A 26,324-nucleotide genomic window follows, 5' to 3' on the forward strand; every position below is an offset into this window, starting at 1 on the left:
TTCTTTGATGTGTAAGGCCATGGAAAATTTGAATCCAGAGACACCATTACCCTTCACAGACAAATGGGAAAAATCAGTGGAAAATGAAATTAAGGAGCTGGATTGGGAAAAAATCTTCATACTGACCTACAAATGCTCCTTGAACTCTTCTATTTAAGAGGCTAATTACAAAATTTTAAACAGGTGGCATAAGACCCTAGATTAAAATCCTTCCTGACTACCCAGCCAATTGTTGGCATTGTGACCACTCCCAGCTACATATGAACATATTTGGTGGGAGTGCCCTAAAATTGTTGGTTTTTGGAAGCAAGTCCATAAATGGTCTATCAAAATATCATCATTTCATGTGCCTTTCAACAAATTAGCAATGCTCCTCCATCATAATGACATGTCCATTAGAACATACAAGAATTCCTTTTGATCTATCTCTTCAATGCTGCTAAAGTACTGATTATCCGGTGGTGGAAATCAACAAGGATCCCTTCTATGAAGGAATGGTTGGCAAAGGTTGAATTAATCTACACTATGGAAGAACAAAGAGCAGTAAAGTTAGATAGGATACACAAATTCACTATCACTTGGGCACAATAGGTTGATTTTAAAAGTACTGCTGAACATACAATGTTACAGGCACTTATTTAGATCAATGTTTAGCTCAGTATCAATAACTGGTCTGAAGAATTTTGTTGTGCATGATGATGTTGAAATCAGGTCATGCGCCTGCAGCCGGCAACTTTAAGTAGCTTGTTTGTCCCCAAACTTCTATAACTATCTGATTATAGCTAATTCTAGAGGTGTTTATACAGGATCATTACACATTATTAATGTTTACTTAGTGTAGATTTGATCTCATGTGATGTAGTTACTAAAATACTTAGTTTTCCTGCCTAGTGGGCAGATATCTTCTCTCTTTTTCATACATTTTTCATCTGTGTTTAAATATCACAGCTATAATAGTTGATGTGGTAGTTATCTTCTGCAACCCCAATCACATGGTTGCAGTTAGGTTTATGTTTTTGTTCATGCTTATGTAACTGTTGCTCATTCCGAAGGTATCTGTGTACTGGATTTCAACAATGTCAACAATGTAAAATTTTATATCTGATCTTCTACACCTCCTTCGGATGCATTATACTATGTAAATGCGTTTAAATCTTCAATAAAAATCTTTTGGGAAAAAAAGCAAAAAAAATCCTACCTGCTTAGAAGCAGTTGGAGAATTTATTACCAGCCTCCCTCGGTGAGGGAGAAGAGCTGCCTGTTGATTCATTTTCACAGCTGCGTACAGTGATGCAAATAGCCTGCTGATCCTTCCTCAGAACCCTCCCCCACCCCTCCCTGCAGCTGTACTGTGGCTACCTCTGCCCTGCTTGTTCACTGAAAAACTCAGTGATTTTCTTCAGTTTGGAGAGACATTTCTTCCTCTTTTAATTCAAACCCACCTCCATAACGTTTTCCTCTGCTTCACTAGCTGTTTCTGGGATTTGAGGCATCGTTATGAGCCACAGTAGATTCTCTGGAGAGAAGAGTTGTCTGTCACACTTCCATTCAGTAAGGCTGGTGGAACGCCCCCCCCTCCTAAATAAACATTTTGGAATTCACCTGTTGGAGTGTGCGGATTCTACCTTAAAGAGGAACTCCAGTGAAAATAATGTAATAAAAAAGTACTTCATTTTGACAATAATTATGTATAAATGATTTAGTCAGTGTTTGCCCATTGTAAAATCTTTTAAATCCCTGTTTTACATTCTGACATTTATTACATGGTGACATGTTTACTGTTGGCAGGTGATGTAGCTGCTGCATGCTTTTTGGCAGTTGGAAACAGGTGTAAATAGCTATTTCCCACAATGCAACAAGGTTCACAGACAGGAAACTGCCAAGAGTACCACGGTCCTCAGAGTTTCTTGTGGGAGGGGTTTCACAACAATATCAGTCATAAAAGCGCCCCTGATGGTCTGTTTGTGAAAAGGAATAGATTTCTCATGTAAAAGGGGGTATCAGCTACTGATTGGGATAAAGCTCAATTCTTGGTTGGAGTTTCTCTTTAATTCCGTTTAGGGCAGGGCAGGAGGCTGTTATTCTTTTTAACATCTAGACTGACAAATACAGTAGTAAACTCCTATCTGCAAGTCTCTGTTCCTTTTAGCTATAAATACCTAGGCAATGACTTATTAAAATAATCAGATCTATGATATGAGTTACATGTAGTTTAAGCAGTGCAGAACTTGCTTTAATGTGTAGGAAGTAATAGGAATCATCTAATATTTATAATCTTTCCTGTGTTCCAAAGATTAACTAAATTTTGCTAGGTTAAAACACAAAAAAACAAAGTAATATAAATATGATAAGTGTTGTTTACTAATCAATCAGCTACCTCTCTGCATAAAAAACATCCAGGTCTTCGTACAACCATGATCACAGCACCATTCTTCTCCCACAGTTCTTTGGCTTTGAAGGTCCTTGACTCTGCAGGGGTAAAAAAGAAAAAAAAAGTTTAAAACCCAACTCCAAGTTCAAAAGTGAAAGCAATGCTGTCTATCACAGACAGTATATTAATTGAACACTTACAAGGCCATTAACTATCTACATCTCCATGTGAAAACATTAGTCAAATGATCTATGCAAGTAGGCCCTCAGCTCTCTGCAGAGCATGAGATTCAAATTGCACAGTAGTAGAATGAGACACATTTGAAAAAAGGCTTGAGGTTCACAAAAGTATAAAGAAGCATGAGGTACAGAGGAGAGAGGTAAATAACATTAAAGGTCCCAGATTGAAACCTGGGGCAGGACACCATCTGTGCTCACATTTGAATGGTATTCCTCTGGGCACCCCCATTTGAGCTCACATCTCAGAATCATGCAGATATGTTAATTAGTTGGTTACCCCCAAACCTGGGCTTACACTGTGCTAGGGGAAATTAGACTATGACTATAGCATGGGAAGTGAGCTCCTCTGAGGGACAGTTAGTGACAAGACCATGTACTCTAAAAAGCAGAATAGGTTAATGTTATGTAAATAAATAACAATAAAAATAATAACACTGATGTCAGACTATAGAAACAGCATTCTACAGTGTTCAAGTTCTTTTTGTGTAAATGTCTTTTTTTAGGTTTACTTACAAGATAATGCTCATTCTTATTCACCATGTGCAAATGAAGCCATGCACGTAGTGATTATAGCCACCTTTTGGCAGATGCTGCTGCTCTGGGCATTGTACAACCAGCATTCTTTGTATGCCAGTGCTCACAGTGAATAAACCTGTAAGCACCCATACATAAAATGTACCAATTTAATCACGCAGGTGTACAGAAATACAGGACTTCAAACAGTACATAATTGCGTGCTATGTTTTTAAGTTCCTCATGTATTCATAAGTAGCATAGCTTCAAGATCCCCCTTGGGCAAATACCAAAGAAAGAGTAGTCACTGAACTAGTACTTAAGTGATGATGAATGTTTGCATTTATAGATTTTCCAGTCTTCACACAAAAATAAAACTCATTTTAAATGTAGTCTGTGGTTAAACATAAGACTACCAAGTCTAAAGGGAGATTACCCACATTGTTAGCATAGAGCTTTAGCTGAGAATTAAATATTTAAAGCAGAACACAACCACAGATCATTTATATTCAGTTGTGCAAAATTAATACCTTGTCACACTGAAAAAAAAAGAAAGTGCACGTAGCCGTAAGCGTAAGCCCCATCTGGAATATTTGTTATTTTATATTTACAAGAGCACCCTGTAGAGCCGGATCATCTACAATGCAAATCCTAAGCAGTTGCCTAGGGCCTGAAGAGAATCTAGGGGTCTGGTGGATGCCAGTCCCCACCAAATCTTACTTAAAGGAATACTATCGATACCCAAGTGTTCTAAAATGACAGTGTGCAAATAATGTCTAAGTAGCTGTGTAAACATTTTCCTACTTTTCATGTTAAATATCAGAGGCAAAAACTGTAATTTATTGAAGGTAGGATTTAGCTATATTGGGGCAAATCAATTGCAGAAGGGGTGTCTGCTTCAATGCACAGCCAAAGTTGCATATCAGACTACAGAAAGCAAATTTCAAACATATCAAACTCTGAAAGCAAACTCTGAAAACTCTGAAAGCTGTGAGAATTAGTTACATTTCCTCTGCTCTCTTCAGACAGGTCAGTCAGAAACACAGGACACAGGAGCTGCAGCTGTTGGGAGCTCTCTTCTCTGTCACACACAAAGCTACACATAGAGTTAACTGATCAAGTGTGAGGGGAATTTCCCCTCTCCTCATGGCTCAGTCAGCCGTCAGTTTTGGCGTCACACTGCACGCGTTTCCAGCCGCGTTTTGGAAACGCGTGCAGGTGGCCGACACGCACGACATCAGACAGTGCATAGAGTGCACTGTCTGATGTTCACACTGCATGCGTTCCGGACCTGTGCGGTCAGGGAACGCATGCTGCACGCATTTTTTGCCAAAATGCGTGGCTGTCCCATTCACTTTTCAGTGATGGGATCAGCCACGCAACGCATACAAACGCGGATGGCGTGCGTTCGTACGCGTTGTGTTCCGCATGCGTGCCCGTCCGCGTTTGTAATGTGAACGGGGCGTAAAGTTTGAATGTATTTAGATAACAGTAAATAAAGAAGTTGCTACTAAAATGTATACACCAGTACTTAGCAGCACTTCCCAAACAATTCCTGTGTCAATTGAAAAAAAATGTGAATCGATAGTATTCCTTTGAACTTCTAACTTAGGGCCCCATTTCATCTTAATCCATTTCTGGCCCCCTGAATTCTCAGCAATTATCTGACACTGGGACTTCTAGATGATGATCACCACAATATTGTAGCAGCCTGGCCTCCCATGACAATTTCCATACATCCAATGCTGACTAGTGGGGGCATGGCTGTTACAGCAACAAAGCTCCTTCCATTCTGTTGATTGGCATGGTGCATGGCAACACTACAACAAGGTTATATATGGGGTTTGTGGCTTTGCATGAGTTCACATGACCGAGAAGTGTGTAAGGAGGTAACACCAGTGAGTTAAGCCACACATAAATACACGATTAAAGCTACAAATCGGATAGAAAATTTCAGTAACTCAATTGGACACGGCGAGGGCATTACACTGTATCGAACAGTGTGACACTCCAGTTTAACCTCCATGGCAGATTTTATTTCCGGATTTTAGGGTCTGAAAGCGGTGCAAATTTTTTTTTTGCACCATTTTAGACCCTAAAACCAGGAAAAAAGCATGCTGCTAGAGAGCCTGCAGCAGTCCCATGCACAGACTCGCCTCCCTGGGATCCAGTGCCGCAGTTCTCCCTCTGTTCTCCAGGTGGTGCTGTAACATTGTAGTGAGATTGCAGTCTATCATCATGACAAACAAACAGTGATCTCACCAGGGGGATGCAGAACCTCGGAGGACAGAAAGGAAAATGGCTGCCGGCGCCTGGACCTTGGCGGAAGTGAGTGACAATGTCTGCTGCTCAGAAGGCTTTGCAGAGAGCTCCTCGAGGCTACCACAAGTCAGGCTCGGGGGTTACCGCTCTGAGCTGCGTTTTTCTGCCCCGCACCTGAATCAGGGCTACCACCAGGGAGGTTATTAGATCTGATAGTGAAGTTTGCTGAAAATCTGTGTGCAGTGTATGGATGGATTTGATCCCTCTAATCAGATTCAGATCACAGAGGGATTGATCTCACTAGGTGGCAATAAAAGCGTGTATGGCCACATTAAGGGAGCTGTATTTCATTTGCTTTGGATATAATGTATGAAAAAGAGTGAAAAAAAAAAAAAAAGTCTTCACTCACGATATCACGTTCGTAAACGCGTTCACAAATTCTACTGTAAATGTTGGTGAACTATTCACTTGTGGCAAGCCCCACTGACTTTAAACACTTGTGGTTGAAGACTGTATATCTACATCCTGCAGGACTTCAGTTCTTGCCCGTGGACGTAGATGTTAGTATGTTGCGACGAAAGGCCACCGCCCGCCCCCACGCATTCTCGCTGCCACCCATTAGTGAGGAGATCAGTGAATGGGAACGCAGTGTAATAAATATTTGTTGGTTGCGATGGGCAACAACACTACACCTTTGTTCAGGACCATATCACAAAACATGTGATAACTTGACACTCATCAAAGCAACAGCACAGAAGATAGGACTGCTTAGACGTCGCCCAACGTTAAGGTTTTTATTCATAAAGCAGTAATCTTATCTTCGTTACATATTTCGTTACCTCAGCAAAGCAATCAGTCGGTCTTAAGCGTTGCGGCTCTAGGTCTATCCCTTGTGAATTGTCCAGGCTTTCTCTTATGCTACATCTATGCTAGTTGCAGTTAGCGTACAGAACAGACCAAAAGAGTGTGCAAAGCAGTAATCAAAGCAAAAGGTTGCTACTTTGAAGAACCTAGAATATGACATATTTTCAGTTGTTTCACACTTTTTGGCTATGTACTATACTTCCACATGTGGTTTTGGTCTGTACTGTATATACAGCAAAGCATACAGGTAGATGACTAGAAGTAAAGTCTGAAGCTAGAAGGTGAAAACTGGAAGTGAGCTCTGGAGCCCACGTTGGCTATTTTATACTTGCCACTAAAGAGTTAAATGTGACATCACCCTGCAGGAATGGATCAATAACCCATCACCTGCTATTGGCTGATATGTACACGTGATAGCATGACAAGCACAATCTTTACTGCGCATGCACTGGAAAATGTCATTTTCCAATGACTTGTTCCCTTGTTCTTAGGAGAACATTGTTTTCTGTTCCCTGGCTATTGTTTACCTTTAGGAAATATGAAAACACTTGATGTTTACCCCAAAAGGCCTGGAGGTCTGTACATCTCCAGCTGGATATCTATTCTGACCTTGTAGAACCAGAGCACAATGTTCTACTGAACATGGCACATCCAGAAATGCCCAGGGACGGATCTGGGGGGGGGACAGGCGGGTCTCTTGCCCCAGGCGCAGTTTGTTGAATTCTTAAAAAGGCGGCAAAATTTGGATGGGGAACGGCAGTTTAGGCGCCAAAACCTGACCTTGCCCCAGGCGCAACTTGGTCTAGATCCGTCCCTGGAAATGCCTCTATTTCTTTCCAAGAGAAATTCTCCTTAAAGAGACACTCTGCAGAGCAAGTCCTTTTACTAAACCAGTTATGTAAAGTGACTGGGGCCTCCGAATTCAAGCATATCATTCTTAAATTCTAACAGCCCCCCTGAAAAGACTTGATCTGCAGATCCATCACCTATAGTTCAAACAGCACCTATGATTCTGTTTTTATGTTTCACTTTTCAATGCTCATGCTCACACACTCTCTCTGCTCTAGGTGGTTGTCCCTGGGAGAGAGAGCAAGACCTCCTGGCCTCCTTTTAACATGGCTCTCTGGGGATGCCCTACTTCTAGGTCCCTATTGACCAAACTCTCGGCATCTGCGTCACATGCATATCACTTACAAACTTGCATGTTCATGAAAACGTGAAACTTGTTTGTCTGTTAAGCAAAGGAGCAGTGCCAGGAGTCTTCTAAAAAAAATGTCTTCAAACAATCAGCACCATCATAGGTACCGCTGAAAACTAGAAACCTAACCTTGTGTATAATGTAGCTTAGCTTGGAAATATTGTCTTATTAGATTGTTTATCTTTTACTAATCTCTTAACCATGTTGATTTGTTTGTGTAATTTCACATACACACTCACTTGTGTAATGATGCATATGATTGTAATCCCTATCATTACTCTGAACTTTCCTTTACAGCCCACATCCAAGGTATTGCCAGATCCTGCAACTTCCACCTCCGCAACATCTCCAAGATCCGCTCCTACCTGTCCCCTGACACCACTAAACTCCTTATCCACGCCCTTGTCATCTCCCGCCTAGACTACTGCAATTCTCTTTTATCTGGCCTCCCCTCTAACCGTACTGACCCACTTAAATTGGTAATGAATGCGGCAGCCAGACTGATACATTCTTCTCACCACAGCGCCTCTACAACTCCGCTCTGTAAAGCACTACACTGGCTCCCCATCAGCTTTAGGATCAATTTCAAAATTCAGTGCTTGGCCTACAAATCAGTGCACAAGACCTGCCAGACCTACATCTCTTATCTGGTCCACAGGCACATACCAGCCCGCCCCCTCCGATCCACCAATGACCTGCGCCTAGTCGCACCTCGCATAACTCAGTCACACGCACGATTGCAGGACTTCACCAGGGCTGCCCCTACTCTCTGGAACTCTCTCCCACCAGCCGTCAGACTCGCCCCCACCTTTAATACCTTCAAACAAGCTCTCAAGACTCACCTCTTCACACTCGCATACCCCCTACACCAGCACCATAATATGTTCTGTCAGACCCCCTCTCAAAAGACGCACCTATTGTCTCCACCCCACCCTTTAGATTGTAAGCCTCTGGCAGGGCCCTCCTCCCTAATGTATCCAGCTTGATTATGCAATCTTACTCACAACCACCCTTCTTGTAGACTCGAACAGTCTCTATTTTGACCTATGACACTGTATTGTTATAAAATCATTTGCATGATCTTGTTTTGTTGTGAGTTTCCGTATGTTCTACCTGTATGTTAACCCATTTATCTACTGTACAGCGCTGCGTAATATGTTGGCGCTTTATAAATACAATAATAATAATAATAATAATTACGACCAGTGAGTGTAGAAAAAAGTTTTGAACTGCTGAGGCCCAGTCCGAGTGTCCCTGGAATATCGCCAGAAACCTTTTCCACCAGGTCAGACTGGAACTCACCTGATTGTATTTGTGTTCAACCTCTTTAAGATCTCCTTGATCATGGTGAAATATCACCTCTAGTTCAGTGTTCTGTTAGTTTAACCTTTGTAACAAAGTGTGGTCTTGTGTCAAAACCTGTACCCATCGGTCCCATGGCGTGTTATCTCTCAGGATGGGCACTTCCTGTGGAGCTTTGAACTTTAGAGTTCTCTTAACAATTTGAGGAATAACGTAGTCAAACCTCGACGACTGGATCCATATGGGATCTCTGCTCACACAGTTCCCTTGGTGAGATCAAACTTGTCGGAACAATTATGAAAATGTACAACGAATGTGTCAGTAGACCATGTTTAAAAAACAAACTTTTCCTTCAGCCACCGGAGATATTAGTTTGGCTTTAGGATGGATCTTTTGAATGGCAGCTGTGCATTCTGTGCTATTGAGCCAGCATGCTTCCTCACTGAACCTGACTTGCCCCGGCAAACACAGGTACTTATCTTAGAATTTCCAGTGTGACGACACGTCTACTTGTTTCACCTCTCCGTCTAGCACCAAAAACTGTTGACCTCTCAGGTCATGGTTTAAGACGTGTGTGAATGAAACAGGTGTCCCCAGTGATACTACTGGAAAAACTACCTGGGTTTTTCCATCGGTAGGAACTAAGGAAGTAGCGGTGCATAAAGAATTATTGCACCCTTTCCACCTGTTTACCCAAACATCTTGGTGCAGCCAGGCAAAAGATCCTTCCCAGGAAAATCGATAAACCGCTCCTTGTCAAGTCTCCGTTGTAAAGGAGTTTTACCTTCTGATAAGGCTTGAGCCATTATCTTAAAACCCGCGGTTAATTCGGTCTGCATAGCCAGGCATGCTGTTTCCCATGCAGTACCCCGATCATGTGCAATCATCCTCTGAAGAATTATTTTAATGTGCCTTTGAGTGTATTCTTGAACTTTATACAGTGGGTTGCAAAAGTATTTGGCCCCCTTGAAGTTTTCCACATTTTGTCACATTACTGCCACAAACATGCATCAATTTTATTGGAATTCCACATGAAAGACCAATACAAAGTGGTGTACATGTGAGAAGTGGATCGAAAATCATACATCATTCCAAAGATTTTTTACAAATAAATAACTGCAAAGTGGGGTGTGCGTAATTATTTGGCCCCGAGTCAATACTTTGTAGAACCACCTTTTGCTGCAATTACAGCTGCCAGTCTTTTAGGGTATGTCTCTACCAGCTTTGCACATCTAGAGACTGAAATCCTTGCCCATTCTTGTTTGCAAAACAGCTCCAGCTCAGTCAGATTAGATGGACAGAGTTTGTGAACAGCAGTTTTCAGATCTTGCCACAGATTCTCGATTGGATTTAGATCTGGACTTTGACTGGGACATTCTAACACATTGTGGGTTGCAACAGTATTCGGCCCCCTTGAAGTTTTCCACATTTTGTCACATTACTGCCACAAACATGAATCAATTTTATTGGAATTCCACGTGAAAGACCAATACAAAATGGTGTACATGTGAGAAGTGGATCGAAAATCATACATCATTCCAAACATATTTTACAAATAAATAACTGCAAAGTGGGGTGTGCGTAATTATTCGTAAAAAATGTTTGGAATGATGTATGATTTTCGTTCCACTTCTCATGTGTACACCACTTTGTGTTGGTCTTTCATGTGGAATTCCAATAAAATTGATTCATGTTTATGGCAGTAATATGACAAAATGTGGAAAACTTCAATGGGGCCGAATACTTTTGCAACCCACTGTAGGTGTTGTGCGTTAACTGTTCCAAAACCAAGTTCAGATGATGTTGGGTACCCACATTCTGTTGTCCCAATGTGCCTAATTGTTGCATGACCTCTGTCATACCTTCTATGTCTACACTGGTTGCTACCCCCATTCCAGCACCCATGCCTCCCAAGATTGAATCTGCTGAATCCTGGGACCTTCTTCTGGCTACACTATTCCCTGTGGAATGTGCCCATGACATAAAAGCCTGTACCAGGGTGGCAGCGACAGTGCTGCAGTTAGGGTAGATATTAGATATTACCCCCTCTTCTAAGTTAATCTGCCAAGTGATCAATTGAAGCTGGAGCTCCATGATAACTGGAGTCTTCCTCAGTTGATTTAGCTGAAAAGGGCCACTTTTTACAACTTGATGTGTCCCACATGATGGTAGGTTGGGTTCCTGGGTAGTCACTGGCAGGGTAACTACCTGAGCTTTAGGAGTCATGGGAACCCCCACTTTTACCATCACGGTTTCCCTTCTCACTAGGCAAGATTTATTTGGACCTTTAAACTCTAGGGACTGTGGGATGCAAAAACCCTATGTCCATGGTCCTTCATCCTCCCGGACTAAGGGCGCTATTTTTAAACTCCCTCTTTTGAGTCCCTTTACCCTTCCATCATAGAGAGTCCCCGGCGTGCTACCTGATATATCCCAGGATTCTACCTCTTTTTTTTTTTTTAACAGAGAATTTTTATAGATTTTTTGCTCAAAAAAAGAGCTAAAGCATAAAAAACAAATGATAACCATAACAAAGAGAAACCAACGTTGTCACATATCAATAGAGTTCACATTTTCCTTGAAATCCAGTACATTAGTAAGGTCTTTTTACACTCTTAAGTCCATAGAAGTATTTCCAATTATATCTTCCTAAGTACAACTTAACATATACAGGGAGTGCACAATTATTAGGCAAATGAGTATTTTGACCACATCATCCTCTTTATGCATGTTGTCTTACTCCAAGCTGTATAGGATCGAAAGCCTACTACCAATTAAGCATATTAGGTGATGTGCATCTCTGTAATGAGAAGGGGTGTGGTCTAATGACAACACCCTATATCAGGTGTGCATAATTATTAGGCAACTTCCTTTCCTTTGGCAAAATGGGTCAAAAGAAGGACTTGACAGACTCAGAAAAGTCAAAAATAGTGAGATATCTTGCAAAGGGATGCAGCACTCTTGAAATTGCAAAGCTTCTGAAGCGTGATCATCGAACAATCAAGCATTTCATTCAAAATAGTCAACAGGGTCGCAAGAAGTGTGTGGAAAAACCAAGGCGCAAAATAACTGCCCATGAACTGAGAAAAGTCAAGCGTGCAGCTGCCAAGATGCCACTTGCCACCAGTTTGGCCATATTTCAGAGCTGCAATATCACTGGAGTGCCCAAAAGCACAAGGTGTGCAATACTCAGAGACATGGCCAAGGTAAGAAAGGCTGAAAGACGACCACCACTGAACAAGACACACAAACTGAAACGTCAAGACTCGGCCAAGAAATATCTCAAGACTGATTTTTCTAAGGTTTTATGAACTGATGAAATGAGAGTGAGTCTTGATGGGCCCATGGCTGGATTGGTAAAGGGCACAGTGTTCCAGACCGACTCAGACGCCAGCAAGGTGGAGGTACTGGTTTGGGCTGGTATCAAAGATGAGCTTGTGGGGCCTTTTCGGGTTGAGGATATAGTCAAGCTTAACTCAAGGGCAGCACGGTGACGTAGTGGTTAGCGCTCTCGCCTTGCAGCGCTGGGTCCCTGGTTCGAATCCCAGCCAGGGCACTATCTGCAAAGAGTTTGTATGTTCTCTCCGTGTCTGCGTGGGTTTCCTCCGGGCACTCCGGTTTCCTCCCACATTCCAAAAACATATGAATAAGTTAATTGGCCTCCCCTAAAAAATTGGCCCTAGACTACAGTACTTACACTACATAATATAGACATATGGCAATGGTAAGGATTAGATTGTGAGCTCCTTCGAGGGACAGTTAGTGACAAGATATCTATAATTCACTGTACAGCGCTGCGTAATATGTCGGCGCTATATAAATAATAAAATAATAATAATAATAATAATAATAATAACTCCTAGTCCTACTGCCAGTTTCTGGAAGACACCTTCAAGCAGTGATACAGGAAGAAGCCTGCATCCTTCAAGAAAAACATGATTTTCATGCAGGACAATGCTCCATCACACGCGTCCAAGTACTCCACAGCGTGGCTGGCAAGAAAGGGTATAAAAGAAGAAAAACTAATGACATGGCCTCCTTGTTCACCTGATCTGAACCCCATTGAGAACCTGTGGTCCATCATAAAATGTGAGATTTACAAGGAGGGAAAAGAGTACACCTCTCTGAACAGTGTCTGGGAGGCTGTGGTTGCTGCTGCACGCAATGTTGATGGTGAACAGATCAAAACACTGACAGAATCCATGGATGGCAGGCTTTTGAGTGTCCTTGGAAGGAAAGGTGGCTATATTGGTCACTGATTTGTTTTTGTTTTGTTTTTGAATGTCAGAAATGTATATTTGTGAATGTTGAGATGTTATATTGGTTTCACTGGTAAAAATAAATAATTGAAATGGGTATAGATTTGTTTTTTGTTAAGTTGTCTAATAATTATGCACAGTAATAGTCACCTGCAAACTCCGATATCCCCCTAAAATAGCTAAAACTAAAAACAAACTAAAAACTACTTTCAAAAATATTCAGCTTTGATATTAATGAGTTTTTTGGGTTCATTGAGAACATGGTTGTTGTTCAATAATAAAATTATTCCTCAAAAATACCACTTGCCTAATAATTCTGCACTCCCTGTACATAAGGAATCTAGTCTCACAAATGTAAATCAGATACTGCTATATTAATATCCAAATCAGGAATAACAGTCGATGAGCTATCTACCCATCTACCTCAAATTTTTTCAAAAATATTAGGATGTCCCCTGACCTGATACGTCAATTTGTACATAGGTAAATTAGAGTTTATTACATTTTTCCATTCCCTAAGAGATGGAACAGTAGATAACTTCCATTTAGTCAATATTAGTTTTCTAGCACAGAAGAAAAGTAACCTGATAAGTTGCTTTTTGTGTTTTTAACATACCACCTCAGTAAGTATACCCAATAGACATTGATACATTGAAAGATATATAGGCAATCGCAGATTTGTTTGTAAGAAGTGTACTACAGATTTCCAATAATCCTGTACCAGGGGGCAAAACCAAACACAATGTAAGAAGTCGGTATCTTGTGTTTTGCATTTAAAACACCTGGGCCCATATGCAATTCACTTTTTCTCCTGAGTTTTCTCTTAGGAGATATTTTTTCATCTTCTAGTTAAAATAATATTTCAACACTTTGCAACTGAAAAGGTACCCAAAAATTGGTGAGAAAGTACTATCAAAATTTTTATCAGTATTTTCTTGCTTTCTAGTGGTTTAAAGGGCATTTTATTTACAATTTTAAAAATATCACCAAGGAGAAAACTAAGGAGAAAACATTAATTGCATATGGGCCCTGGTATCATTTAGAGGACTGAACTTAGCTAATCTTGTTGGTGCAAAATAAATCTGATGCAACCACTTAATTTGTGTTACCTTATCTCTAGAAGCAATAACAGTTTTATGATATGTATCGAATAGTTCTTCTCGATCTTGATCTGTCAGGACTAAATCTTCAGTACTCCACCTAGCATATGTGGATTCAATTTTGCTCTTTAGAGTATATTGCAAGAGAAAAGTATGGTACCTGGTAATTTGTTTATCAGTGTCCTTGTTGAGAAGCAGAAGTTCCAATTTTGAGGGCTCAATATGCACATTGAAAAAGCCCATTTGTTTGTTTATTGCATGCCGAAGTTGGAAATATCTAAGTAAAGTGTTTCGTGGTAGTCCAAATTCTTCTCTAAGGGCCAAGAACTCTTTAAAACTACTCCCCTCAAACAATTGGTGTAAATATTTTATATTATGTATACGCCAGAAATTATCAGAGGACAATGCTAGCAATTCAGGCAGATTTACATTAAACCAGAGTGGCATACTAGGGGACCATTGAGCTTCCGGAGGTTTTGTAAGTTTTAAGGCCTTGCAAAATACTCTAATCATGTGTTTAAAAGTGTTAGCTCATGTGTTTAAAAGTGTTAGCCCTTCAGAATTTATAGGAACACCAGACCTATAAATGGCACTACAATGCTATATCAGCCTCCACAAAAAGACAGGCATCTGATATACTGTCACTTAACCACCCCTGAATGGGGATCAACTGAGCTGCCAGAATATAAGTAAAGTAAAGGCTGAAGGTAGCCATGTTGAGGACATCTGTAACAGATAAAGCAGTTTGGGGGCTATTACCATTTTGACCTCAGTGATTCTGCCATGTAAATTCAGAGGAAGTGCATTCCATATTTTCAATATGTTGTACAGCTAGTACAATGTTTTGATCAAAAAAGTTAGCATTATCTCTTGTACTCTATACACCCAAGTATTTAAACCGGTCAACAGTCATGAGATTAGATCTTGAAGATCTAATAGAACTATCGAATGTATCTAGGGGAAAAAGGATGGATTTTGACCAGTTAATGGTCAAACCCGAAATCCTGCTAATTCGTCATAAATGTCTAATACTGCATTAAGGGAAGGTCCTGAGTCAGCCAAATACAGGTCCTTCTCAAAAAATTAGCATATTGTGATAAAATTCACTATTTTCTGCAATGTACTGATAAACATTAGACTTTCATATATTTTAGATTCATTACACACAACTGAAGTAGTTCAAGCCTTTTATTGTTTTAATATTGATGATTTTGGCATACAGCTCATGAAAACCCAAAATTCCTATCTCAAAAAATTAGCATATCATGAAAAGGTTCTCTAAACGAGCTATTAACCTAATCATCTGAATCAACTAATTAACTCTAAACACCTGCACAAGATTCCTGAGGCTTTTAAAAACTCCCAGCCTGGTTCATTACTCAAAACCACAATCATGGATAAGACTGCCGACCTGACTGCTGTCCAGAAGGCCATCATTGACACCCTCAAGCAAGATGGTAAGACACAAAGAAATCTCTGAACGAATAGGCTATTTCCAGAGTGCTGTATCAAGGCACCTCAGTGGGAAGTCTGTGGGAAGGAAAAAGCGTGGCAGAAAACACTGCACAACGAGAAGAGGTGACCGGACCCTGAGGAGGATTGTGGAGAAGGATTGATTCCAGACCTTGGGGAACTTGCGGAAGCAGTAGACTGAGTCTGGAGTAGAAACATCCAGAGCCACCGTGTACAGGCGTGTGCAGGAAATGGGCTACAGGTGCCGCATTCCCCAGGTCAAGCCACTTTTGAACCAGAAACAGCGGCAGAAGCGCCTGACCTGGGCTACAGAGAAGCAGCACTGGACTGTTGCTCAGTGGTCCTGTGAGAATCTGCTCAGCTGCCTGTGCAGACAGGCAGCTTTTTGACCACTGTTCAGGTCTGCATTCTGCAGGTCGCTTTAAGAGAGACTTTTTGTCAGTATTGCAGCTTGCTGCTGAGGAATTTGCATACATTCGTTATGCAAATCCCCTACCTGCCTCCTGTGATGACTGTCAGTATAAAGGTTGGGATTACCCACAGTCCTTGGCTGGTCATTCCTTCAGGATTTGTAGTAAACACTCCTAGAGAGTGTCAGCCATGCTACTTCTTGTTGAAGTTATCTTAGAGTAATTCTGGGGACTGCACTAGGCAGTTTCTTTAGTGCCGTTAGGATTGCTTATCTGTTTGTTTGTCTGTTGCGACTGTCCTGTCCCAGCGGTGGTCGATAGGAAGTCGTTCTGTGTGTCTGAGTGCTAACTGGAACAGCGGTTGTTACTGGTAGCCCCTTCTGATCAGTCTTCCCTGGATCGCACTTGCCTTGCACTAGTGCTGTGGATCCTTCTGTTCTGTCTCCCTGGATCGCACTCGCCTTGCGCTAGTGCTGTGGATCCTTCTGTTCTGTCTACCTGGATCGCACTCGCCTTGAGCTAGTGCTGTGGATTCTTCTGATCTGTCTTCCTGGATCGCACTAGTCTCTGGAGCTGGTGCTGTGGATCCTTCTGATCTGTCTTCCTGGATCGCACTAACCGCTAGCGGTAGCGGCTGTGGATCTTTCTGATCTGTGTTTCTGCTTGGATCACACTTGCTCTGACGGAAGAGCGGTGGATCCTTTCTGCCTAGTTCCTGTTTCACGTTTGTCTGTCTTGTCTGATACGAACGCTTGCTGTAGGCTCGGTGAGGTAACCGTTAAGCAAGCGCTCGCGTTCTCTGTTTCGTGTTTGTCTGTCTTTGGTTAGTTAGGCGTGCTTGTCTCTGTTGTGCGTAACACGCGGAGACCGCGCACTAACGCGTGCACTGTTGCGAATGAGTGCGGTGTTCGTGTTCAGCTAGCGTTTGTTATTTTCCTTATCTTTCTCTTTGTATGATTTGCTGTGCCTTTGCTACCCTGGTGCTCTGTCCTGCTCAGTCTTGTGTCGCTATTGGCAATCGCCATTCTTGCGATTGCGTTTCCTACTTAGTTTCCACCGCTGTGTGTTCGCCGTTGCTGGGTGGCGACTAGTTTGGTGGGCACACATTGGTTCTGTCCCTTTGCTCTGTTCCCTGTGGGCTATCCAGCCCTGCCTGATTGTACCTTGTCCTGGATCTGTACAATTCCCATTTGGCATCTGTGGCTGTGCAGCGGCTGTGTTCGCCTGCACTCCACAGTGCCATCTGCCGGTGGGAATTGCCCTCTGCGGGTGCATAGCACCTAGCCTGGGTGTCCTCAATTATACGCTTGTGGAGGAAATCCGCCGCGTCAGCGCACGTCTGGTGCGCTGACCACGGAGACGATTCCACGATCGTTACAGGTCCAAAGTACTTTTTCGGATGAAAGCAACTTTTGCATGTCATTCGGAAATCAAGGTGCCAGAGTCTGGAAGAAGACTGGGGAGAGGGAAATGCCAAAATGCCTGAAGTACAGTGTCAAGTACCCACAGTCAGTGATGGTCTGGGGTGCCATGTCAGCTGCTGGTGTTGGTCCACTGTGTTTTATCAAGGGCAGGGTCAATGCAGCTAGCTATCAGGAGATTTTGGAGCACTTCATGCTTCCATCTGCTGAAAAACTTTATGGAGATGAAGATTTCATTTTTCAGCACGACCTGGCACCTGCTCACAGTGCCAAAACCACTGCTAAATGGTTTACTGACCATGGTATTTCTGTGCTCAATTGGCCTGCCAACTCTCCTGACCTGAATCCCATAGAAAATCTGTGGGATATTGTGAAGAAGCTATCGAAGCATCCTGGGCCTCCATAACACCTGAGCAGTGCCACAGGCTGATTGCCTCCATGCCACGCCGCATTGAAGCAGTCATTTCTGCAAAAGGATTCCCGACCAAGTATTGAGTGCATAACTGAACATAATTATTTGAAGGTTAACTTTTTTTGTTTTAAAAACACTTATCTTTTATTGGTCGGATGAAATATGCTAATTTTTTGAGATAGGAATTTGGGGTTTTCATGAGCTGTATGCCAAAATCATCAATATTAAAACAATAAAAGGCTTGAACTACTTCAGTTGTGTGTAATGAATCTAAAATATATGAAAGTCTAATGTTTATCAGTACATTACAGAAAAGAATGAACTTTATCACAATATGCTAATTTTTTGAGAAGGACCTGTATATGAGCATGTCATCTGCGTACAGCGAGATGCGTTCTTCTACATTATTTATACGCAGACCTATTAATGATTCTGATTCTCGAATGGCTTGAGAGGTTCTATTGCAATCGCGAAAAGAAAAGGCGACATAGGACAACCGTGTCTGGTTCCCCTCTGAACACTAAATTTATCAGACACATGACTGTTGACACGTATTTGTGCTACCGGGTTGCTGTACAATTGATATGATCGCTTCTGCAGCGTTTACTGCTGACTGCACTGGTATTGCAAACCAAGCAGTTCTAATGTCATTACATGCATTTGCTTGCATAGTTTGGTTTGCACTTAAACTAGTTGCTGATTCCATCTGCAGTCGCTCTGAAGTTTATGACAGTTTAATATGCTTTTGTGTAAACAAACATTGTCTGCTGCAGTGGAGGGGCGGTCCCTTTCCTGCAGGCTGCATATCATTGTCTGCCTTTTCCTGCTATCAGCCTGTGATTAATTACCATTCACTTGTGTGGGAATCTGCAGGTCTGCTCCCATTGGATGACCTCAGTATAAAGAACTGCTTCCTGCAATGCCTCATGGGCTATCATAGTTTCAGACTCTATCTGTTACTCTGCTCGTGCCCCACCTCGTTCCTGGTCCGTGTGGACTGCGCTGACTCCTGCGAAGGGGTCAGCGAGTCCTCCTAGTTCTGCTCTTGTTCTAGAAGTTGCTACTTGCTTGTCTTGTGTCATATATTGGTTCATCGCCAATATATACGCATACTTGCGCATTTTGTTATTTTCCTTGTATTCGTGTTACGTTAATATATCAGTGTCGCTGATATATACGTACACGAACTGTTTATTTCCTGTGTTCAGCTAGTCAGTTTCCAGCACGTTTTGGTAGTTTGCGCGTATCGTGAACACCCGTGCTGAGCTAGTTATCCTGTTCCTGGTCCTGTTTGTGGATTGCGTTCATCTCTGCGAAGAGATAACGAATCCTTCTGAATCCTGTTCCTGGTCCTGTTTGTGGATTGCGTTCATCTCTGCGAAGAGATAGCGAATCCTTCTGAGTCCTGTTCCCTGTATTACTTCAGTCTTAGTCAGAGTTCCTGCTTATGTCATATATCGGTTCATTGCCAATATATACATATGTTAGTCAGACGTTACGAATAGTTTCATTGATAGCTGTAATTGTAATACGCTAGGAAAACATACTTATTGTATATTTATCTGTGTTACGTTCATCTATCTCGATCCTGCTATTTCCTGTCTCTCCTGTCCTGTCTTTGTGAGGCACGCCATCGCCGCAACGCATTGGCTGCCTCATTCCAGTCTGTCTGGTTTTGGACGCTTGCTGTCGCTAAGTAATCGCTAGCTAGCAAGCGTTCATTCTGTCTACCTGTCCTGATCTCCTCAGTCCTGGTTTATGCGCTCTGCGCTACCTTGCGCTGAGACGTTATTACGAAAGTGTTTGTGGCTGTTCAGATCTGCACCGGCTCTGTGCACCACAATCTCCTATTGGAGTCAGTGCTCTCCTCCACTAAACTGGGGATATCCTGATCCCTTGTGCTGGTGTGTGTACCTCCTTCACGTCAGCTTATGTGTTGTATGCTGACTGTGGAGATTACACCCCCAAGCTTAACAACAATATATGAAACCACTTCACAAATCCCTCCCCAAAGCCAAATCTCCTGAGAACTGTTGTTAAGTAAGACCATTCTACTGAATCAAACGCCTTATTTGCGTCTAGGGAAAGAACAATTCTAGTTCCTGAGTTTTTGTGGGGATATTGTATATTAGAAAATAGGTGTCTGATATTAAAGAGAATCTTACAATAAAAAGCACACCATTCTATTCATTATGTTCTCCTGGGCCCCTCTGTGCTGTTTCTGCCACTCCCTGCTGCAATCCTGGCTTGTAATTGCCAGTTTTAGGCAGTGTTTACAAACAAGACATGGCTGCTAACCAGAGTGTGATAGGCTGAGAGGAGAGCTTGGAGAGGGCGTGTAAAGCTTCTGCCTATCACAAGCAGTGCTGCACATTCCACACATTCCAGTCTGAGCCCGACAGAGCCGACAGAGAAAAGATGATAAGATTTATTACAGAGACAGTGCAACTAGAAAAGGCTGCAGTATGCCAGCGCACATTAGAACAGGTATAGGAACTTATAGGATAGAAGAAATAAGGCTCAAAATTTTGTTACAGAGTCTCTTTAAGTCTAGTGGATCTACCAGGTTTGAACCCTGTCTGATCAGGGTGAATAATCAGACAGATATATTGCTGTAGCCTCAAAGCCAGAATCTTTGTCAGGATTTTCACGTCCACATTTATTAAGGACATGGGACGATATGACTCACAAAGGTCAGGAGATTTATTTGGCTTAAGTATAAGTAATATAAGAGCTTCACACATAGTTTTGGGGATGGATTAAGAATGAAACATACATGTAAATAAGGTTTAAAGTCTATCAGATAACCAAGATCTATTTTTAATATACCACTCAATAGGAATGCCATCCAAACCTGGTGCTTTCCTTTTTTTAAAGGTCAGCAGAGCATTTACTATTTCATCCCTAGAGATTGGAGCATCCGACATCTTCTCCATTTCCTTGGAGAGAGTAGGTAAATCTAAATAGTTAAGAAAAGTAGTAATTTGACTGTCAGGGGAAGTAATCTTAGTGTAATACAGGTCCTGAAAAAAAATTCTAAAGCCTTCAGCAATATCCGAGGAATTGGTGCAATCTACACCAGTATTATTTATAATTCTAGATATAGCCATACTTTCGTTGCTACCTCTCAGGAAATGGGTTAATTTTCTGCTGCATTTATTACTCAATTCAAATTCTTTCTGGGAGACAATAAGGTCCCTACTTTTATGTCTATCTAAAAGTTTGAGTTCAAATTTTCTACGTGCAACCGTCCAGCTTGCATATTGATCTGTAGTAGGTGAATCCATCAGCTTAGCCCATTCAGAGGTGGTTTCCAACTGCTCTTTGCCGCTCAGGGGGAACGGTGTGACCTGCCGCCTCCGAAGATCGGCTTCTCCCTGGTCTCCGACATTGCATGGCACGTGACCTGTTGCCATCAGTCCGCCACATGGGGAGGTGACGCCAGTCCCGACACCATCCACAGCAGCTCTCGAACGGGACCCAGCCGTTGCTCAAACCTCGTGCACTTGCTGGCCCACAGGATGCTTCCCCCTGCAGCCACTCTGGCGTATGGCAGACGGGTCCACACTGGCAGCTCTCCACCGTTGCTGCTGTGACCTGGATCGGCATCTGCCTTTTTACACGGACACGGTAGGCTACTGATCCCCGACCCTGGTCCCAGTCTGTAAAGCGGCCCAGCATGGGCCCTGGGAAACGTGCTCGCCTCCACCACTGCGGCACCTAAACACTGCAAGCAAATCATGGGACCGGAATTCAAGTGCCCCACCACCACCACAGGGTCTCCTGTGCCTGTTTCCCCATTGTTTTGTCCTTAGGCTTTTAGCATGTTGCTGCGGTCTGGGCTCATGGAACACTACACGAGCAGAGGCGGCTTGATCTCTGCTACTACTCCAGCCACCGTAGGAAAATGGCTGCTCCTCCACTGCGACCACAGAAGGCCTGATGCCGCCACCCCACAGCACTCTACTCCCAGGGCAGCCACAGAAGAGGAGATGCTCTTGCTCCACCCCCGGGTCCCCCCCCCCGCTCAAATTGCAGCTAGGCCGCAAGCTGGGGGCTGGTTTCTGAGTGCAGCCATGGGATCCACCAGCCACACCACCAACCAGCTGGACAGCAGGACTCTCTGAACTCTGTCTCTCTCTGGCCTAACAATCTTTCTTCTTCTCATTCTCTCTCTCTTTATTCCTGTCCTCTCTTTTCTCTCCTTCTCTACGTACTGTCGGACATTACGGGGGCATCCGAGTTGCTACAGAGTAGTCGAGCGCTGCCAAGGAGGCAGGCAGCTCCGCTCACACAGCACTGTGACCCCTCTAGTTTTTGCTGCTATATATATGCCTACTCTTGTAATACTACGCTGCATGTGTTATTCCACTCAAGTGTATATATACTGCATGTCTGATACTGTACCGTACCATCACCGACCCTCTATGTGCCAAAAATAATTCCGGGTACAACTCCCGTTGTACTTGGCGAAATAAAAATGATTCTGATTCTGATTAATATTCTAGCAGGGCCGTATCATTGCTTCTGGGAGTAGACATTGCAGCTCTAAAAGCCCCCCTCAGAAGCGCCTTACTTGCATCCCAACACGTTAAGGAGTCCGTAGAACCCACATTCTCATTCCAGTAGTGAGTCATGGCTGTCTTACACGCCCCCAGAATAATCTGATCCTCAAGCCACCAAGGTCCCATCATCCAGATGCTCTCCCCCCCGGACCCTAAAAGAGCCAGGGAACAAAGCACCGGACAATGGTCTCAGATACCATGTGCCATATGTTGTATTTCCTCAACATAAGGCAAAATTTCAGATGACCCCTTAATCGTATCTATACGAAATAAAGATTTGTATGAATCTGAGTAGCAAGTATATGCTTTGTCATATGGGTATTTCCACCTCCACAGGTCCCTCAGGTCATAATCCTCCATCCAATTTAACAGGGCAGGATATGCTCTACCACTCTTGCTTAACCTATCCATAGAGGTATCCACCACTGCATTAAAATCCCCTGCCACCAATAATGGCCCCTCAAGAATGGAGTTTAATTTGGAAGATATAGAGTCTAGTATCTGAGAGCGAAAGGGCGGTGGTATATATAAAGACATAATTGTAAGAGGTTTGCCCTCTATTGTACATTGAAGAATCACAAAATTACCCTGCGTATCAGCTCTAACTGCAGTAACATGTACACCAAGAGACCTATGGAGGAGGGTAGCCGTTCCCCTTGAAAAAGAAGAAAAATGAGCCAGGTAATAGTGCAAGACCCATGTTTTTTTAGGAGCTTAACTCTAGACCCCATCAGGTGTGTCTCTTGGAGACATACAATATGTGGTGATAACCTTTTAATCTGATCAAAAACGAGTCCCCTTTTTATCTTGTTATTAAGACCTCTAACATTCCATGTGAGGAGTTTAAGTCATTGTTATTTGTCATATTGCAATCTTAGAAAGATACGTACATCAAATATATAGCTGGTCAGACCAAGAGCTTCCAGTTTGCATAAGAAAAATACAACAACTTTTTGGCTACATCTTTAAAAAAATCCCAACAAAATCCACCCCGCCCACTATCCCAAAACATAGGGCGCTCTATAACCTATAATATATCAAAGGTATAGGGGATAAAAAAAGACTAGCACTGCCCGGTCCGAGGCTTTAGATTGAAAGGCATATGACATACAGGGAGTGCAGAGTTATTAGGCAAGTTGTATTTTTGAGGAATAATTGTATTATTGAACAACAACCATGTTCTCAATGAACCCAAAAAAACTCAATATTAAAGCTGAATATTTTTGAAAGTAGTTTTTAGTTTGTTTTTAGTTTTAGCTATTTTAGGGGGATATATGTGTGTGCAGGTCACTATTACTGTGCATAATTATTAGGCAACTTAACAAAAAACAAATATATACCCATTTCAATTATTTATTTTTACCAGTGAAACCAATATAACATCTCAACATTCACAAATATACATTTCTGACATTCAAAATCAAAACAAAAACAAATCAGTGACCAATACAGCCACCTTTCCACCACCAATATAGCCACCCCGGCAGTCACTTCTTCAACCGCATGCGCTCAGGTCGCCGCTACAGATCTATTCCCGCCAAAACCTCCAGGCACAGGAACTCCTTCTACCCTCAAGCAGTGCTCCTTCTGAACTCCAGCTGAACTCGTGCACAGCACACAGCGAAGCCCCCTAGGATGACTGTCACCTAGGCCAAAATAACTTGTATAGTCTTATTCTATGTTTGCTCATTGCATGTTTGTTTTTGTTTTGTTTTTTGCACTACTATGGTCAATGACTTTCTCTTTGTAAATTTCTTCTCTTTATTTTCTCCCTGCACTATGCACTTGCACTATACTACATGCCGATGTGTACCACAAACAATTCCGGGTGCGGCAACCACCGCACTTGGCGAAATAAATAGGATTCTGATTCTGATTCTTTCTTTGCAAGAACACTCAAAAGCCTGCCATCCATGGATTCTGCCAGCGTTTTGATCTGTTCACCATCAACATTGTGTGCAGCAGCAACCACAGCCTCCCAGACACTGTTCAGAGAGGTGTACTGTTTTCCCTCCTTGTAAATCTAACATTTTATGATGGACCACGGGTTCTCAATGGGGTTCAGATCAGGTGAACAAGGAGGCCATGTCCGTTTCTTCTTTTATACCCTTTCTTGCCAGCCACGCTGTGGAGTACTTTACCGCGTGTGATGGAGCATTGTCCTGCATGAAAATCATGTTTTTCTTGAAGGATGCAGACTTCTTCCTGTACCACTGCTTGAAGAAGGTGTCTTCCAGAAACTGGCAGTAGGACTGGGAGTTGAGCTTGACTCCATCCTCAACCCGAAAAGGCCCCACAAGCTCATCTTTGATGATACCAGCCCAAACCAGTACTCCACCTCCACCTTGCTGGCATCTGAGTCGGACTAGAGCTCTCTGCCCTTTACCAATCCAGCCATGGGCCCATCCATCTGACCCATCAAGACCTACTCATTTCATCAGTCCATAAAACCTTTGAAAAATCAGTCTTGAGATATTTCTTGCCCAGTCTTGAAGTTTCAGCTTGTGTGTCTTGTTCAGTGGTGGTCGTCTTTCAGCTTTTCTCACCTTGGCTATGTCTCTGAGTATTGCACACCTTGTGCTTTTGGGCACTCCAGTGATGTTGCAGCTCTGAAATATGGGCAAACTGGTGGCAAGTGGCATCTTGGCAGCTGCACGCTTGACTTTTCTCAGTTCATGGGCAGTTATTTTGCGCCTTGGTTTTTCCACACGCTTCTTGCGACCCTGTTGACTATTTTGAATGAAATTCTTGATTGTTCGATGATCACGCTTCAGAAGCTTTGCAGTTTTAAGAGTGCTGCATCCCTGCAAGATATCTCACTATTTTTGACTTTTCTGAGCCTGTCAAGTCCTTCTTCTGACCAATTTTGCCAAAGGAAAGGAAGTTACCTAATAATTATGCACACTTGATATAGGGTGTTGATGTCATTAGACCCCTTCTCATTACAGAGATGCACATCACCTAATATGCTTAATTGGTAGTAGGCTTTCGAGCCTATACAGCTTGGAGTAAGACAACATGCATAAAGAGGATGATGTGGTCAAAATACTCATTTGACTAATAATTCTGCACTCCCTGTATATATCTATATAGCATCCCCTAGAACATTAAAGTGTTGTAACACATTTTAGAACATAAACTTACAACATTTGGGCCTAGTTGCAAGGCCCCATCATGCTTTTAACACATTTTAGTATATACCATTAGCTAAGACAAGTAGGTGTAGTGAAATAATGATGGAAAACCGTATCTTGGTATACAATACCAGAAAATGTCAGATGTATACTGCATATGTAATGCTATATAACCCATTAAAAAACAGGGGTTATTAAAGATGCTTTTTTTAGAAAAAAAAAACAGTCTGGGCAGAGAGAAAAAATTCCCACTGTAGCATATTTGCCACCATGATATTGATATAGTCTGAGCATGTGGGACTTGATGCAGTGACATGAGTCAAGAAACTTTTGCACAGTTTTACAAAGTAATGCTCGGAGAGGTATTTTAGGCAACCTGCTCCGTGTACATGGCTCCTTGTTAGATATAGTTCCATTTTTTCACTAGAAGATATCCTGAGAAAACTAAAGTAAGCTTGTCATAACAACATATAGGTGAGTATAGCAGAGGAGTAGTATATATTTTCAGGAGAAAAAAAAAAAAAAAGTTAACGTGCAGCTCTCTTTTTCTGAACAGGCATACTGAGACCTTGCAACTCCAGCCAGTTGTCAGCATCCTTGGAATCTGTGAAAAAGTGTTTTTTCCCCTTTAAATAGGATTCTCAGTTTAGCAGGGTAAAGCATGCTGTAAGAAACTGGATAATGGTGTAAACTTTTCTTAACCTGCAGAAAAGTGGTCCTTTGTTTTTGTACTTCAGCCGGTTAGTCCTGGTAGATAGAAATTTTAGCGCCATTAACCTGAAGTTCTGGCACATTTCTTTC

At 42.4% G+C, this 26,324-nt stretch overlaps 1 protein-coding gene across 3 annotated transcripts in view; it reads right to left on the reverse strand.

The window, feature by feature from the left end:
- Positions 1 to 26,324, reverse strand: part of PRXL2A (peroxiredoxin like 2A) — a 588,565-nt gene that overhangs the window by 318,160 nt on the left and 244,081 nt on the right. For all 3 annotated transcript variants that reach the window (XM_068255107.1, XM_068255108.1, XM_068255109.1), the window contains one exon: positions 2,378 to 2,469. In XM_068255107.1, coding sequence (XP_068111208.1) covers positions 2,378 to 2,469 — 92 coding nt within the window. The remainder of the gene's footprint in view (positions 1 to 2,377; positions 2,470 to 26,324) is intronic.

This window comes from Hyperolius riggenbachi, chromosome 10 (assembly GCF_040937935.1).
Source record: "Hyperolius riggenbachi isolate aHypRig1 chromosome 10, aHypRig1.pri, whole genome shotgun sequence".
NCBI lineage: Eukaryota > Metazoa > Chordata > Amphibia > Anura > Hyperoliidae > Hyperolius > Hyperolius riggenbachi.